The 15,903-nt window shown below is 41.0% G+C and overlaps 1 protein-coding gene across 2 annotated transcripts in view; it reads right to left on the reverse strand.

Moving 5' to 3' along the window:
* LOC148010052 (ARM REPEAT PROTEIN INTERACTING WITH ABF2-like) overlaps positions 1 to 13,522 on the reverse strand; it is a 33,276-nt gene extending 19,754 nt beyond the window's left edge. Inside the window, exons 1-5 of one of the 2 annotated variants that reach the window (XM_087673095.1) lie at positions 13,041 to 13,522; positions 12,659 to 12,927; positions 4,357 to 4,508; positions 3,426 to 3,598; positions 2,958 to 3,078 (exon numbers count right to left, since the gene is read on the reverse strand). In XM_087673095.1, coding sequence (XP_087529221.1) covers positions 2,958 to 3,078; positions 3,426 to 3,598; positions 4,357 to 4,508; positions 12,659 to 12,911 — 699 coding nt within the window. In that variant the 5' untranslated portion in view covers positions 12,912 to 12,927; positions 13,041 to 13,522. The remainder of the gene's footprint in view (positions 1 to 2,957; positions 3,079 to 3,425; positions 3,599 to 4,356; positions 4,509 to 12,658; positions 12,928 to 13,040) is intronic. The other variant, XM_087673094.1, reaches the window with a different exon arrangement.
* Between the last annotated feature and the right edge of the window lie 2,381 nt (positions 13,523 to 15,903).

Consider the following 15,903-nt stretch of genomic DNA (forward strand, 5'->3'; position numbering starts at 1 on the left):
TGGGATTGACATCCAGGTTCATGCTGAGCTGGTTATCTGACAGAGAGCGGGAGGCTTTCGTCTGGAGCTTGATAGGACACTTTGGCGGTCTGGCCAAAGGCGGGGAATCCATGGTCACCTATGTTCAGGGGCATTTTTGACAGGATGGTCTTGTATGCTACTGCGAGACATTGGTGACGGACTCAGAGACATGCTATGATCTTCTCTATTTCCAGGTGTTTGGTACGATCGACATCGACCTCAGGTTCTCTCCGAGGCACCTTGGTGGTGGCTTGATCATCCACTGCTTGGGTATCCATGGTTCTACTTGGTGGTTCCATGTTGTATAGTTTCTGATCCCTTTTCATTATACTATTGTCTTGTATCAGATCACCCATGATCTGAGAGAGGGTGTTAGCAGAGTATTTGTCAGCTCATGTGTGAGTCTGATCTGGGCTAGGCATTTTTATTAGGTATTTTAGGTATTTTTCTGGTGTGGCATTTTATGCCAGTGGAGCATTTTTATACACCAGTCGGCCAGCATTAATGATGTCCGACCAGCATTATTGCTCCCCACTTTTTCAGCCTATTTATACTCAGTGCTCCTCCTCAATCAGTATCATCATCTTCACCATCTGCAGACTCTGTGGAGAGAGGAGCCAGAGCCAGTGCCAGTGCCAGTGCCCACGCAGCCAGTGACTCACTGTTGTATGCGACTGTCTCGTATTCAGATATATCGATTCCATTTCCCGTGCATACATCTGAGTTCTCATATGTATCGTGTTCTTTTCTTTTCTCTTTTTGTCTTGTGTTTCAGCAGTTTATTTCAGCACATGTTTATGCTTCCACCGCTGCTCCACTTCTGACAAGTCCCTAATGTCACCACTGACACTTATTGGCCATACCACTGTCCCAAGGTCACATCAGCCCTTCTGACCCTACCAAAAGTAAATGTGTCCATCCATAATTAAATTGGCTAGGCCATTTGCAACCTAAAGTGGTCCCTAACCTCTATTGATCCCTAGACTAGCATTAATTAATTAATGCTAGTCCCTAGTGTCACCACTGACACTTATTGGCCATACCACTATCCCAAGGTCACATCTGATAGCAATTAACCAAGAGTGCACAAAACACAAGGCTGAGGTTGAAGATAATTTATCTCATAAAGATGAAAGCTCTCAAGCAGCAATTGATAGTTCCTAGCAAGAGTGGAAGATCAAGGCAGCAAACGCAAGGCAAAAATCAGCTGGCGACAACAGCGCCGATGATGTGGCTGTTATATGGACTGCTACAGCAACAAAACGCGTCTTGTGGGATGATATGAAAGCTATTCGAACAGGGCAGACTGCAAAATGCAGCTTGTCTAGGTAGCACTTATGGCTAGAGATGGATGAACTGCAACAAAAACAACAAGACTGGAGGTTGAATGTAGGCGCCTAGCTAGTGACAAGTATCCACCTCAAGAGAAGTGTAGACACCAATAGATAGGGCACCAACAATCTGCAAGAAAAGGGTGAGGCTTTGTAGAAGGGCAGCCTCCTATTTATAGATGTGGATCCAAATTAGCTTTTGGCTTATGGGACACAAAAACTCTCTAAGAATGTAAAGTTCGGTAATTGCATGTTTCGGGGCTGTTTTAAAGAGCTAATTGAGTGTCTTAACTTCATAATGCATTTTTTCACCTTGATTATGATGCAAATCGGATACAAATTGAACAAAAAACACTTGCATGTGGACCAATCTCAATGTGGATGTGCAATCCCCTTCAAATCTGTTGTAATACTTCAATTCCAGCAATAGCTTTGGGCTTCCAATTTATGGGCATGCTTCTCAAGGTAGCTAAGAAACCCTAATTACAACAAGGCAATGCTGAATACTTTCAAATTTGCTAAGGGGAGGGGATGGCAACAGCTTTGAAAAGGAGGAAAAACCTAACGCGGCTTATGACCCCTCCATTTAAAGCAAAGCAATAAAAATACATGTTCCCATGATAGATGAGTCTTCTATATCTAGTATCTACACTTGTCAAAGCCATTTCAACCTAAACTAGGTCTAAAGAATCTACATCTCAGGTTTTGAGTTCTTACAGTCACTGCCTAGGCCGAGGTCCATGGGACCAGTCTCAAGCCAAGAATACATACAATAAAGTTTGACTATGAGGGTGATGAGGGAACACTAAGAGCAAGTGTCCCAATGATATCTCGCCTCCTCAAGATGGCTTATTAGAGTAAACCCAAGCTCAGCAAGCTTTTGTGTTTTGTCATCTCACAAGACTCGTTTTGGCCTCGAAAAGTAGCAGCCATATGGTAACATAGCAATCTATCCCATGTCATAAACTAACCAATTGTTGAAAGTCAGACTTAAACTACGAACACTTGCAGAGGAAAAGTTGAGAAAACTTGTCCTTTGTTTTGGCTTTAGTTATGTGTGTATGGCCGTTTTTTTACTTTGTTGGGCGGCGGCAGCGGCGGCGGCGGTGGTGGTGGTGGTGGTGGTGGTGGTGGTGGTGTTGTGGGGGTGGACAGGTGGGATATATAGGGAAACACAAACAAGTTTCTTTTATAAAATAAATAAATGAACCACCCTCTACCACCATAATACCCATGCATCAGTTCCTGTTGATGTCTTATATTAGCGTTGCCCTTTTTCAAGCAATGCATCCTAAAGAAGGTTGCAAGAAGTCTGGCATTGACATCTTACATTGAATATATTTATTCTAACCTGTTCGTGTAAAATGACTACAAGAAAAGAATGATAACTTATGTATACCGAAGCTAACTGTATGTCCACGAGCTTTTAACCAACAATAACCTTTTATCACAATCAAGTCAAAGATGGGACAAAATACCAATCTTCCTTGCTGATCACCTAAAAGCAGAACTTGGAGATTTCAAACTTATTGAATAACCTGCTCCATCAATACAAGCCAAACAAGAGCACCTACAGCCAAAAGAGGTGCAGATGTGCACATATACCTGCATTTTATTTTCCTCGTTCTTGAAAGCTAGGGTGCGCAAAGCACCAGCAGCTGCTCGTTGCACCTTGCTGTCAGTAGATTCTAGCAATTCCACTAGAGGTGGGATACCTCCTTCAGTTCTGGGAATGTTGAAACACTAAAGATTACTGGAAGCTATAAACATGAGAAAAGATGCTAGCAAACAATACTAAAAAGCACAAACATTGTGCTTCGTGATCCTAGGTATAAATTTCATAAATTAAGTTTAAGTTGTATATGAACTTAAGCATGTGTCAATCAAGAATGCCACTATGCTTATAACATATTCCATGTTGGAGACATACTAGAATGTTTGAATTAATCATAAATGTTCATGATCTTAACTAACATAAATCCTGAAGTTATCTAAACTGATCACCCCGGCTATAGATAACGCATAGTACATATTGGAGACTCCACCTCAAAAAACACAGGCAGAGAACTTTACCTTACACGAGTTTTTATACTGCTGTTCTCGTGAGCAAGATTTGTAATGGCATCGGCTGCCCTGCGGATAACACCATTAACTATTCGAGCATTTGAAACACTTGCTTTCCTCTGCAACAAAGCCACAAGATATGGCAAGGCACCAGCATCTGCAATCAGCCGCTGATGTTCTGGCTGAAAACAGAGACAAATACATTAGTTGCCACAAAAGAAACTGTCAGCAAGGAAACCTTAGAGCTCCTCTAATGATGCAACAATTATGAAATAACTTTTCTCAAATGCAGACAATCTGTGGAAACTTAAAGACTTCTCTGGGCTTTCCCTGCCATACAAATAATGTTATTGGTGAACCTACATTGTTCCCAATGCACCACCTACAAATATACATCCAAATATATTGAACCTCATTCGGTAAGTCCCTGTTGAATGGTCACATATAACCAACCCCTCAATGTCTTGAATTTCATTAAGTGAGAGATCCAACTATTCTGGTATGCTCCAGGTACTGATGCAAACCACGTTCGTGGAAAGTTCTGTGCTGGAGATGACCATTGGAAACTTACCTGTAGATAGCAGTAAAGCAGATCCACAATATTCGTTGCTATATAATAGGGAAATATAATAGGAGATTCTTTTTTCTAAGTTATTTGTGATATCTCAGACATTGACCAACATCCAAAGCAGAGAGATCACAACCTCAAAAAATGAAGCACCTGCTTCATCCACTATCAGTTGACCCCCAACTCTCATGTGCAAAAGGAGAGCCTTGTACAAACAATGCACAAACAACCGTACGTGTGCAGGCTAAACCATTGCAAGTTACTAACAAAGATTGTACGCACATATGCAAAAACACCAAGATGTGAGCATACAAAAAAGACAAAGTGCAATAAGGTCTGTAGCATATCCATAAAGGAAGAAAGAAACCTCACCTTGACAGCAAGCAGCCCTAATGCAAAGGCAGCATCTTTCTCAACTTCATGCTCACAAGCAATGGGACCTTCACTTTCTGCACTTGCAACATGAAGATGCTGCACTAAGGCACCAACGGCTCCCTCATCTACAATTACCTCAACATTGTCCTCTGCATCAATCAATTTAAAGAGCTTTAAAAATCTGCTAAAAGAGCCTCATCTGAACCCAAAAAATTAAATAAATAAATAAATATTCTCAACTCTCTTAAGCTTTAAAACATAGGACCATAGACAATGCAAACCTCCGTTAGGATAGTAGCCTGGTCAGTTTTTATCTTTCTTTGGCAATCTATTAGAACCAAGCCTGCTGTGAGATGTAACCAAATTCATAGAAGTGTAACAAATGCAATCCATCTATGAGGAAGGTGATTATCCCAGGCATCTAAATAAAGTGAGTAGAAACCTAGGACTTTTAAGTTTTGAGGCCCCCAGTCTTATGCTTAGCCAACTAGTTCCAAAATTCCAGTAAAAGGAATCTTTTAGGCCTAGAATAGCCTGCATGCCAAGGTTGCACTGATCCATTAGGTTACCCACTAGAGTACTTAGCAGGCATTCTTTCAGATTGCAAAGTGTTCTTGGGATCAGTTCAGAAGCATGGAGGGGCAGCTGTCTAAATGACATGCTCTCTTGGTTACATATGACCAAGATATTGATGCCTTCACCACTAGATGATTCATTGATTGGTTAGTTGATGTATGTGGCCACTAGCGAGATGAGAACTTGATCACAGGCAGGAGTTCAAACCCATGCTTTGAATTTTTAATTGGAGAACCATCACTTTTATCACACGTAAGTATCATGTGACAGACAAGAGTTCAACTAATCCCTTCCTGCCACATCAAAAGCATGCCCCTGTACAAATGGCCATCTGCCAAGTCTGAATCAACCCTTGATGTAGTGGAGGGGCTCACAAACATTTAGTGTGCACCTCTAAAGCTTGCATGGTTAGAATGTGCTTCACTTTCTACAGTCCAGAAGCTAAGAGATTAGACAAGCATAATGCCTGCTTGAGGTCTGATTGTCATGAACATTAGAAATCACCAAAATCACATTCGAACTCTGATTGTCATGAACATTAGGAATCACCAAAATTACACATTCTAAATTTCATGAATGGGATGCAATATAGATCCAAACCCAAAAGTAGGAAAACACCCACTGATGGTGAGAGCATGGCCGAAACCATCTAGCAATGACTGTTATGGAGTCTCTATGCTAAAGTCGAGCCAAAGCTCCAGACTGTTGCCACCTTGCCACTATCTCCATCCCCTCTTCTTTGCACCACACCTATCCTCTCACCCGCCTTCTTCGACTTACATATATTGCTGTTGCAGCTGCATAGCTGCTCTTTCCCATCCCCTACTTGTGCCAATATCCTCCACCTCCACCATGCTCCTGCTACCTAAGGTGCCAACTGTTTGCAGCAGTATTCTCCAGGCATCCTGCAATCAGCAAGCCGACCACCTCCCTCTCCTCCCCTTTGTGCCATCAGCCTATCCTCTCGTCCACCTTCAATAAACTCACGTGTGTTGCTGTTGCAGGAATATCCCTCACACCAGCATCCTCCACCTTCAACCCACTCCTACTACCTGAGCTGCTGACTGTTCCAGCAGCATGCCCACTGGTCTTCCTCCCTTTTAGATTCTTCTTTCTCATCCAGCTAACTTTCCTCAACTCCCCTCCCTCCCCTCTCCTATCTACTTCCTCCCCCTCTATGCCTCATCTCAGCTGAGCATTTTCTATCACCGCCTTACACTAGCCACTTTCCTCAAGCTCTTGGCATGCCACTGTAAAGACACAACAGGGTTTACAAAGAGGAACTGAGAACTCAAAAACAGAGAAAATGAGCAAAATGATGAATCATGTGCAATGCTAATATAATGGAGGAGCCTTCAGGTTCTCTGTGTCCAGGACTGGTACCACAGTGAGCAGAATCGAGTCCATGACACCCATCAAAGCTCGAAGATGGCTGCACTATCCTGCTATATCAAGCAGCAGCACCTGTGGTGCATGTGCATGCTCTATGAAGGGAGCAAAACACAGTCCTTACAGCAAGGGGATGTCAGAGAAGACACTAGATGATGATGGACAACAGTAGAGGGAACGAAACACAATCCACATGAACTTTAGGCGATGAAGATGATGGTGTAATCTCTCCGAAATGATGACTGCTATAAAGACGACTGCTGGGCAGACAATCTGGAGAAAAAAAACGTGAAGTAAAAAAGTGGCTGCTGACTGTCCACCTACCCATAGGCTCCCGCCTGTCCACTGCCCATCCAACAGGTGGCAGAAGAATACCCCACATGAGTGTGAAGTTTAAATCATATCTCCAACTTATATTGTCTGTCATTCAAGGGTGGGTAGGTGGGTGTGTGGGTGTGTGTGTGTGTGTGAACCAAAACCAAAGATTCAAAGGTGGAACACTAAAGAATGAGTGCCATAAAAAGCCTTGAAGAGTATCTTTTTACAAACCATCACAATCAAGCTGCAATTTAGAATGTAGACAGAGGTGTTCACCACTTAAGACCACAAGTCCTCTAACAATTCAGCTACAAAGAGCATGGAATGTGACATGTTCATCACAATCCAACTCCTACACTCAACCACTCTGTTATGATAGGAGAACTTGATTGAGGTGCCTTTTGACAATGCTAACAAACCTATTTTCATAGGAATATTCTACTATGCCAAATTAAAACCAAGAAGTAACAAGAGAACATCCCACAAGAATGTGAAGCTCAAATCGAAGCTCCAACTTACCTTGTTTGTCATTCAAGGTGTGCCTGTATGCACCAAAACCCAAGATTCAAAGGTAAAATACTAAAGAATGAGTGCCATAACAAGCCTCAAAGGGGATATTTTAAGAACCATCTAGGTGTCCCCCTGCACGTGTCAAGCAAATTTGGTAGTACCCGCCAAACACTTTCTTTGCAGTTCAAGTGGGTGGTCAACTAGCTATCAACAAAAGACAATAAGATGAGGCTCTACCTCACTAGTCATGCTTCAATTCCAAATGTATACTGAGGTGTTCACTACTTAAGACCATAGGCACTCTAGCAACTCGAGTACAAAAGCATGAAATGTGTCATGTTCATCACAGTCTAATACTCAACCACTCTATCTTGAAAGCAGAAGTTGATTGAAGTGCCTTTTGGCAATGATAGCAAACCTTTTCTTCAAAGATCAAAGAACATTTTATTATGCCAATTAAAACTTGACTAAGAACTACTTATTCCTCACTAGTCTTTTTGGTCGTGTTATTTTTCCCACCCCTTGTCTTCCCCTTTTGGGAGTGGATACCAAAGTCCCCTCTAAAGATGATAAGGGAGAAAACCAAAATATAAGTTGGCACTCGAACTCTTAGAAGATGGGTAGTTGTGACTATGAGATAGTTTGCTACATTAATTTGAGATATTTGGGGGTAGCTTGTTAAGGAACAAAGTATCTCAGCATCATCCAACTTTGGATGGCCAATTGTACCAAACGACAAGTGTCAGTGCCCAATCAGCTTGACTTTCAAGGCATCCTTCTCAATGATGTTTAATGGATGCAAAGATGGCAACAGCCATGGCAATGGGGAATAAAAGTTGGCATTAGGTGATGAAACACTGGAAATGCCTCCAACTACCTTTTCTACTACTACTTGATGTTGAGAAACCAAAGTCACTATGTTCATTGTATCCCTTTAATTCCTATTTTGGTTTCCATTTACAGCCCCAAAAAGGTTTTATCTGTATCATTTATTAGTGTTTGGGTGCAACCAAGAGAGGCACTACCCTAGATAATTCAATGACTCATGTGCATATATAATAAGGCATGGGCTTTCATCATTTTACACTCCATACTTTTTACCTCATTCCTCCTCCATTCACCCATCGCATCTTCAGCCTCAGCCCTCTATCACTGCTGTCCACACCCCTACCTTGGCAAATATCAAGGTTCATGGTGCTATCTAGCTGATCATAACACCATACCAACAAGCAATTTCATTATGAGGTCTTCTTTCCCATCTGGGTCAACTCTAGACACTCCAATTTGCTCAGTCTCAAGTCCAAACAGCTTGACAGCCCGTTCTTCATCATTTCCATTGCTACATTTGCTGGTTTCACTCCTCCCTAGAGTGGTACAACAGATCATCATCATTATTGTATGTTTCCAGCTCCTACTACCACCCCATCACTCAATTACAGTTCCCAGCCATTAGCCGCTTTATGGAGGCTGTGTCTACAGCAGATTCAGGCCAAGTACAGCAGGTCACACCCTTTTAATCAGCCCTACATCAAATACCTACATTCTTACCATCATCCTAGAGAGAATCCAGCATACCAACCTATCCTTCAACTCCGTCAGCTCATAAGGACTATGTCACTACTAATTCCTACATTCCACTACCCAAAGGATTGCGTTTCATTCCCTCCATAAAGCAGCTCCTTTCCTCATCATCGACAACTCTGCCTGAAGGACTACATTTCACTCCCTTCACATGCAAACCCCTTCCAAGTGCAGCCACTTGGACAGTGCAATCATCTCCAACCTCCACTCCATTGTATCAACATGATTCATTCCGTATGATCAGTGTTCATCGTTCTTCATTATATTCTTCTTCAATGTTTTTTAAGTGTCTTTGTCTCAATTTTTGCCATACACTATGTTTCTCCCTACAAACCCTACCGTTTCTAAACATGATATTAGAGCATGCTATTCCATCTCTCAACACTTGAGCCTTTTATCCTACCACATTTGAACTAATCTTGTTCCTTTGACATAAATCCAAGCTGTTTTAGGATTTTAATTTGGTCATATATTCATAATATGTTGATGAGATTGATTTTCCTTACTCAACAGCCCTCTTATGGTTATGGTTGTACTTTGGCATCGCATTGGAGATGGCCTCCTTTGTTTTTGCTTCCTCCTCACTATGGTGATGGCTGTTGTACTTGCTTCAGTTGCATGTTAGTGTATTCAATTCCATTGCTCTCATTTCTGTGCATGCAATCGAGACTTTTTTTTTGTCTTTATGATCTTCAATCTTATGTTCTACTTCCACATTTTGCCATTCTAATAATGACACCTCTTGGCGGAGTAATCCCTCGCCATGGCTCCCTCCAAATCTCAAAAGGAAAAGAGCTAAGCACATCTCAAAAGATTTCTTGAAAATAGGACCATGTTGCAATTCCATGTCATGATTTGAAATCTTGTCCCAAGACACTTTACCACAAAAATAGCAACAAAAAAGCAAGACAAGCAACCAAAACAATCCTCAACAAAAGCAAACTAGAGAACAATAATGAAGTTACAAGCCTCAAGGACAGAAAAAGAATGGCAAAAGATGTGTAATCAGGCTTTGTTTTTTAAATACGTGTCTCATGAGAATAAAGACACAACCCCCTAAAGGAAGACTAGGATTTGAGAGGAGCATGCAACTCTGAAGAGACAAAGTTGGATGTGTGGCTACACATCCAAGAGATGAGGGCAGAACAACAATACAATAAGGCTCAAAAGCGGAGATGTAACCATGTATATTTCTAACATCCCCTTCAAAAAATCCATGATTGGCATGTATAAAAACCCTACACATAATGTCCATGTTAATGCTTCTTACAACTTAAGAATGACTCAAACTTGAGTTATCCTAGAACTAGGATCAAAGTACTATCAAGAAGAGTGAGGATTAATAATGAAAAGTGATTCCTCATTATTTCACACAATCTAAGGACTTCACAAAGCTTCTCATATGCTTCCAACTATCGCTTATCTTATTGAAACTTGTTCTTCAATCTAATTCACCAAATCCTAAAATGAATAGAAAACACAATTTTGTGCTTCCTTTCATATCCAATCTCAAGAACTTGACCAACCATGATTGAAAGAAAGTTGTATCCTATACTAGACCACTTTATTCTTGGTAAAATAAAACCTTCAAATCCACTTTACTTGAAGGGTTATGCAATAAGAACTTCTTACAATTCTCTTATCATTATCAATTTCTAACCAAAAGCCTAAAACTTCAACTTCTAATTGCCATATCCAAATGTTGAACCTAGCTTATAATTACCATGTCCAAATAGTAAACCTCCTGAAGTAATGGCACAACTTCTACACCATAAAACAAGTCCCTTTCTCCAATCTTTGCAAAGCTAAATCAAACCGTTATAATAGCTCATCCAATTTGATCACTTGCCATGTCACTCCTATTGAGAAACCACTTCTTCAATTTGCATACTTCAATTAGGGTTTCACACTAACAACCCCAAAAAGGGCTAGTGTCCACATTTTGGTCACTTTTTCAATGGATGCCCACACAATGGTCCACCACCCTAGACAACTTATGCCTTTAAATAGGTCGTCACTTCACTCATTATTCACCTTTTTGGGTCATTCTCCACCACTCTTCCTTCTTTATCAAACATCCTTCCCTTCTCTCTCAAACCCTTCCATTGCCCTCACACCCCTTCAAACAAACATTGTGGTTCGTGGTCCTCTACTTCAAGCGCTCTGTTCCACAGCATCAAGCTTTGCGTTTTGAAGCTTCTCCTTGTCTGGCATCAACTTTTTCTCCCTTCAAGCAACAATAATTCTTGCATTTGGTTGTCCGGAGGCCTTCTCTTGCCTGGCATCATCATCAGACTGCCCGGCAACACTCTTTGCTACCTGACATCAACTTCCCCATTCCTAGTGTCAACTCATCTAGCCCCAAGTATTTGTGTTTTGCAGCCTGGTCGATCCTACATATCTAGCGCCATCATCTAGTACCTAGCGTCAACATCCGGGCTACTCTCCTTGCGTTTGACAACTCAAACACACACTAGCTTTTGCGTTTTGAGGCCATGCCATCTTCCCAACATCCAAGGGCATCAAAGGACTACAATTCACTCCCTTAACAATTGTCCTTCACCTTCCAATGATTATTTCCATATTCCACTACCCAAAGAACTACGTTTCGTTCTCTTCACTATACAGATTTTCCACAATAGTAGTCATCTTTTGAGCTTCAACTCCGCTATATCAACTTTTCTTCACATAGCATGATTCAATGTATCATTATCATGTTCTTGTCTTTCTAAGTTTCTCTTCTCTCTCAATGTTTGCCACACACACACCATGTTTCTCCCCACAAACCCTATTGTCTCTCTGCACCATCGTATGGCTTGACATGGTATCAAAACCTTCGTTTGTTAGTCATTCTTGACAACTCCAACCTCATGATCAGTATGATAGGAGTGTGTGTAGCATTTGCAAACTACCATATCAATCTATGTGTATACTTTTAGAATTTTGTTACAACTTATTCTCTCTAAATAAAAGATCAATGTCAAGGTCATCCACTTCTAATACCTCTATAGCTCTATATTTTTGTACCTTTTGAAAAGTGGCAAGAGACAAAACTCGTTAAAAGGACCTCCCATCGAGACTACATTGCATATTGTCTTATCAAACTCTTAATACTTTTGATAGTTAGTCGACATAAGCCACAAAACCATCTAGAGGTCTTAAGATATTATACCATCCCAAATCATCAACTAAAGCTCCATACCTCTTTCACTCACCCAAATATAAAAGATTTCTCATTCTCTTTTGAACACTTAGACAAAGCATATAGATTTGTCATCATACAAATGCGAGCCACAAATGTTAAAGTTTGTTTGTGCTAAGCTCTTGTGCCAAACTAGTCCTTCCAAACATTGTGATACCCTGATCTACAACTCGTAGTTGGAAGAAAACTTTCTCTAGCCGAGGCTGTTTGTTTGTGCTAAGATTTTGTGCCAAACGAGTCTTCTCTAAACATTGTAATACCCAATCTAGAACTCATAGTTGCAAACAAAGACATCATCTCACAGAGGCTATCACTACAAATCTTGCTATTATGCTGGTCGAAATTCCTGTAATCCCTGTTGTGGTGACTAATTGTCCCCTATTTGAGTATTCCACAAGGTTAAAATCCATGTCCCATGTGATGCTGTAAAAGATAGATACTTAATCTATGCAGCGTTGACAGTTTTGAACAACACATTTGACAAATTGCAAGACAACAAGCTAATGCGAACCAAGTAAACATTGCCAAAACATCAAAGATTGGCTACGTTTGAAGACATGTACTATTTCTGTCGAACAAAGGTCAAAGAGATGTAGACCTCAAAATCCATTGCACAATAAACTGGAAAATTGACAGTGTGGCAGACTTTCAAATCCAATGGCATGTTGCATGTGGAGATTCATATCCACGTTCCTAGGAACAGAGCTCAAAGTTAAGGCAAACCTTGCTTTGCAAATTCAGCCAATGTATGAGCCGCTCTTCTGGCAGCAACACGATCAGCCTCTGCACAAGATACACACTTCTTCAAAATTTCTACTTGAGCTCTAACGTCTGCTACAAGGGAGTTACTTGAGCCGTCTGCAGGCGGCCCTTCTCCTAAATTGGCGTCGGCCAGCTTTCTTTTGTGGCCTTTTCTTTCACTTCCAGCCGGAAACTTTGCATCCATCCGATCGTTGCCCAGGGACCGGGTTTCCATAGGATGGCAAAAGAACCTTTGCAAGCGCGGCATCGACACAAAAGTTAGCTCCCCAACTAGCAAGGCAGATAAATAATGAAAAGGAGAAGATTCTGTAACCCGAACAGGTTCCTATGCAGACGTTTTTACCTTAGAAGCGCCTGATCTTTAGAAGGAGAAGAAAATCGCGTTGCGGCTGCCGCATCATCCAAGGACGTGAAAAGGCCTTCCAATAACGAAGACAGGAGGATACTGACAAGCAGTGAAGACGAAAACGGATGGCGATGGCCGGATTTAGGGCTTGAAATTCGCCGGAAAAGGTTTGTGAAAGTGGAGGGAAATTCTGTCTCAGGAATGGAGAGACAGTAGATAGCGGCTTGGAGATGTTTATGGTTCTCTGTGAGGACTGGAGGCACGGAGGTCGGGCGATAGAACAAAGGGAAGCAGGCGATGGCGAGGGAGAGGTTTGAAACGGAGAGGAGTTCACCCGCAAGACAAGCGAGCGAAGGAGAGGAGGGGAGGGGGGGACAGACTACGTTTTCCGTATTCGTTGATCTCCTCGCTCCTGTCCAACAATAGGCCTAAGCCTGCATTTCAAAATTTTGCCTTTGGCCTCTCTTTCTACCAAAACTCCGTTCATGAGAGTCGCACGCAAAAATCGAGACTAGCTCCAACAACCCTCTTTTGTGGCCTGCCAAACACAAGTTTTAGACAAATTCCCCTCATAATTCCCACTACCGTGCACGCACAGAATGCTAGGCCACTTCGCTGCCTCGAAGCGGCAAGTGAAGTTGCCGTGCGATACAACAATTCATTTTTCTTATTTCTCTCTCCTCTTTTTCCTCTCTCTCTCTCTCTCCCGAATTCCCTGTTTAATTTCTCTCTCTCTCTCTCTCTCTCTCTCTCTCTCTTTGCTTTATATTTTAGTTTATTTTTTCTTCTCTCCTGGTTCTTTCTCTTTTTTTTTCTCTCCTCACTTTTCTTCTCTCTCTCTCTCTCCTTTTATTCTCCCCCTCTCTCCTCTCTTTTCCTTCTCTCTCTCTCTCTCCTCTTTTTTCCTTTTTTTTCTTCTTCTTCTCTCTCTCTCTCTCTCTTTAAATTTTTTCTTTTCTCTCTCTCCTCACTTTTCTCTCTCTCTTTCTCCTTTATTTTTTATTCTCTCTTTTAAAATTTTATATTTTCTCTCTCTATAATTCTCTCTACATGTTCTCTCTCTCTCTCTCTCTCTCTTCTTCATTATCTTCTTCTTCTTTCACTTTCTTCCCCCTCCCCCTCAGTCTCTCTTAAAGTATGTAAATTTTATCTTTTCCCTATATATAATTCTTTCTTTATGTTTATATTCTCTCTTTTTCTCCTCTCTCTCTCTCTCCACCCCCTTTTCTTCTTCTCCCCTTTCTTCTAATTTTTCTTTTTTTCTTCTCTCCCTCTCTCCCTTTTAAATTTTATATTTTTCTTCTCTCCTTCTCTCTCTTTTAAATTTTATCTTCTCTTCTCTCTCTCTCTCTTCCCCCCTCCCTCCTCTCTCCCTTCCTCTCTCTCTCTCAAAAAAAAAAAAAATTTAAAATCTTCTCTTTTTCCCCATCTCTCTTCCTTTTTTCCTCTTTCTTTTTCTTATTCTTCTCTCTCTCTCTCTCTCTCTCTCTCTCTCTCTCTCTCTCTCTCTCTCTCTCCTCTTTTTTCCTTTTTTCTTCTCTCTTTAATTTTTTTTATTTTCTCTTTCTTTTAAATTTTATCTTTCATTTCTCTATAATTCTCTTTGTATTCAAATTCTCTCTCTTCTTCTTATTTTCTCTCTCTCATTTTCTTCTCTCTGTCTCTGTCCCCCCTCTCTCCTCTCTTTTCCCTCTCTCTCTCTCTCTCTCTCTCTCTCTCAAATTTTATATTTTCTCTCTCTATAATTCTATTTCTCTCTATTCTCCCTCTCTCTCTCTCCCTCTCTCTCCTCTTCTTTCTTTTTTGCTCTCTCTCTCTCTCTCTCTCTCTCTCTCTCTCTCTCTCTCTCTCTCTCTCTCTCTCCTTATTTTAATTAGACAAAACGTTTACATCATAAAGTTTAATCTAATACAGAGAGAGAGAGAAAAAAAAAAACCCTAGACCCTACGCATGAGAGAGGGGGGAGAGGGAGGGGGAGGGGGAGATGAAAAATGTTTAATTAAAAAAAGACTATTCTCTTTCCTCTTTCTTCCCCTTCTCTCTCCATCTTCTTCTTTTGATCCTTCTTCTTTTTCTTCTTCTCTCTCTCTTTCTCTTTTATTCTATCTCATTCTCAAAGTGTGTGAAAAACTATGTTCAAAAAACTTTAAATTAAAAAAATTTAAAATGTTTAATTAAAGAAAAGTTTAATCTAACTGTGCGAGAGAGAGAGAGAGAGAGAAATGTTTGATTTAAAAAGAAATTTGATTTAATTAAATGAGAGAGAGAGAGAGAGAACCTAGGCCCTACACATGAGAGAGAGAGGGCGGAGGGGGAAGGAATTTAATTAAAAAGGGGATGGGGAAAAGAAAGAGAGAGATTATCAGTGTGAGAGAGAGGGGAAGGGGTTTTAATTTTAAAAAAGGAGGTGAGGGAGGAGAATGCTTTACTGAAAAAAAGAAAGAGGAAGAGAAAATGAGATGTTGCACGTGAGAAAGAGAGGAGGGGAGGGGGTTTTGATTGAAAAAGAGAGGTTTGGAAAAGGGGGTAGGTTCGAGAAGCCCTCTGGAGGTTCGGGGCTTTCCAAACCTATAGCTAAAATAATATAGTAGTAAGATATTGTGAATTGATGTAACAACATAATCTTTTCCATAAGAGGCATCCCATTATTGGCTGAGTATAGTTAGGGGTAGGGAGACTCCTGAGTAAAAGCTCCTAATTTCAACAATGTAGGGAAATTCCCACTATAATTCCCATATTGTGAATTGCGATAACAACATGACCTTTTCCCCACAAGGCATTGCATACATACCTAAGTACGGTTGGGGGTAGGGGATTGTTGAGGAAAAACTCCCAATGTTAAGCACTACAGAGAAAAATA

The sequence above is a fragment of the Lygodium microphyllum genome, chromosome 30, assembly GCF_053477565.2.
Source record: "Lygodium microphyllum isolate KBCC chromosome 30, Lygodium_microphyllum_v1.1.10, whole genome shotgun sequence".
In the NCBI taxonomy this organism is placed as follows: Eukaryota; Viridiplantae; Streptophyta; class Polypodiopsida; order Schizaeales; family Lygodiaceae; genus Lygodium; species Lygodium microphyllum.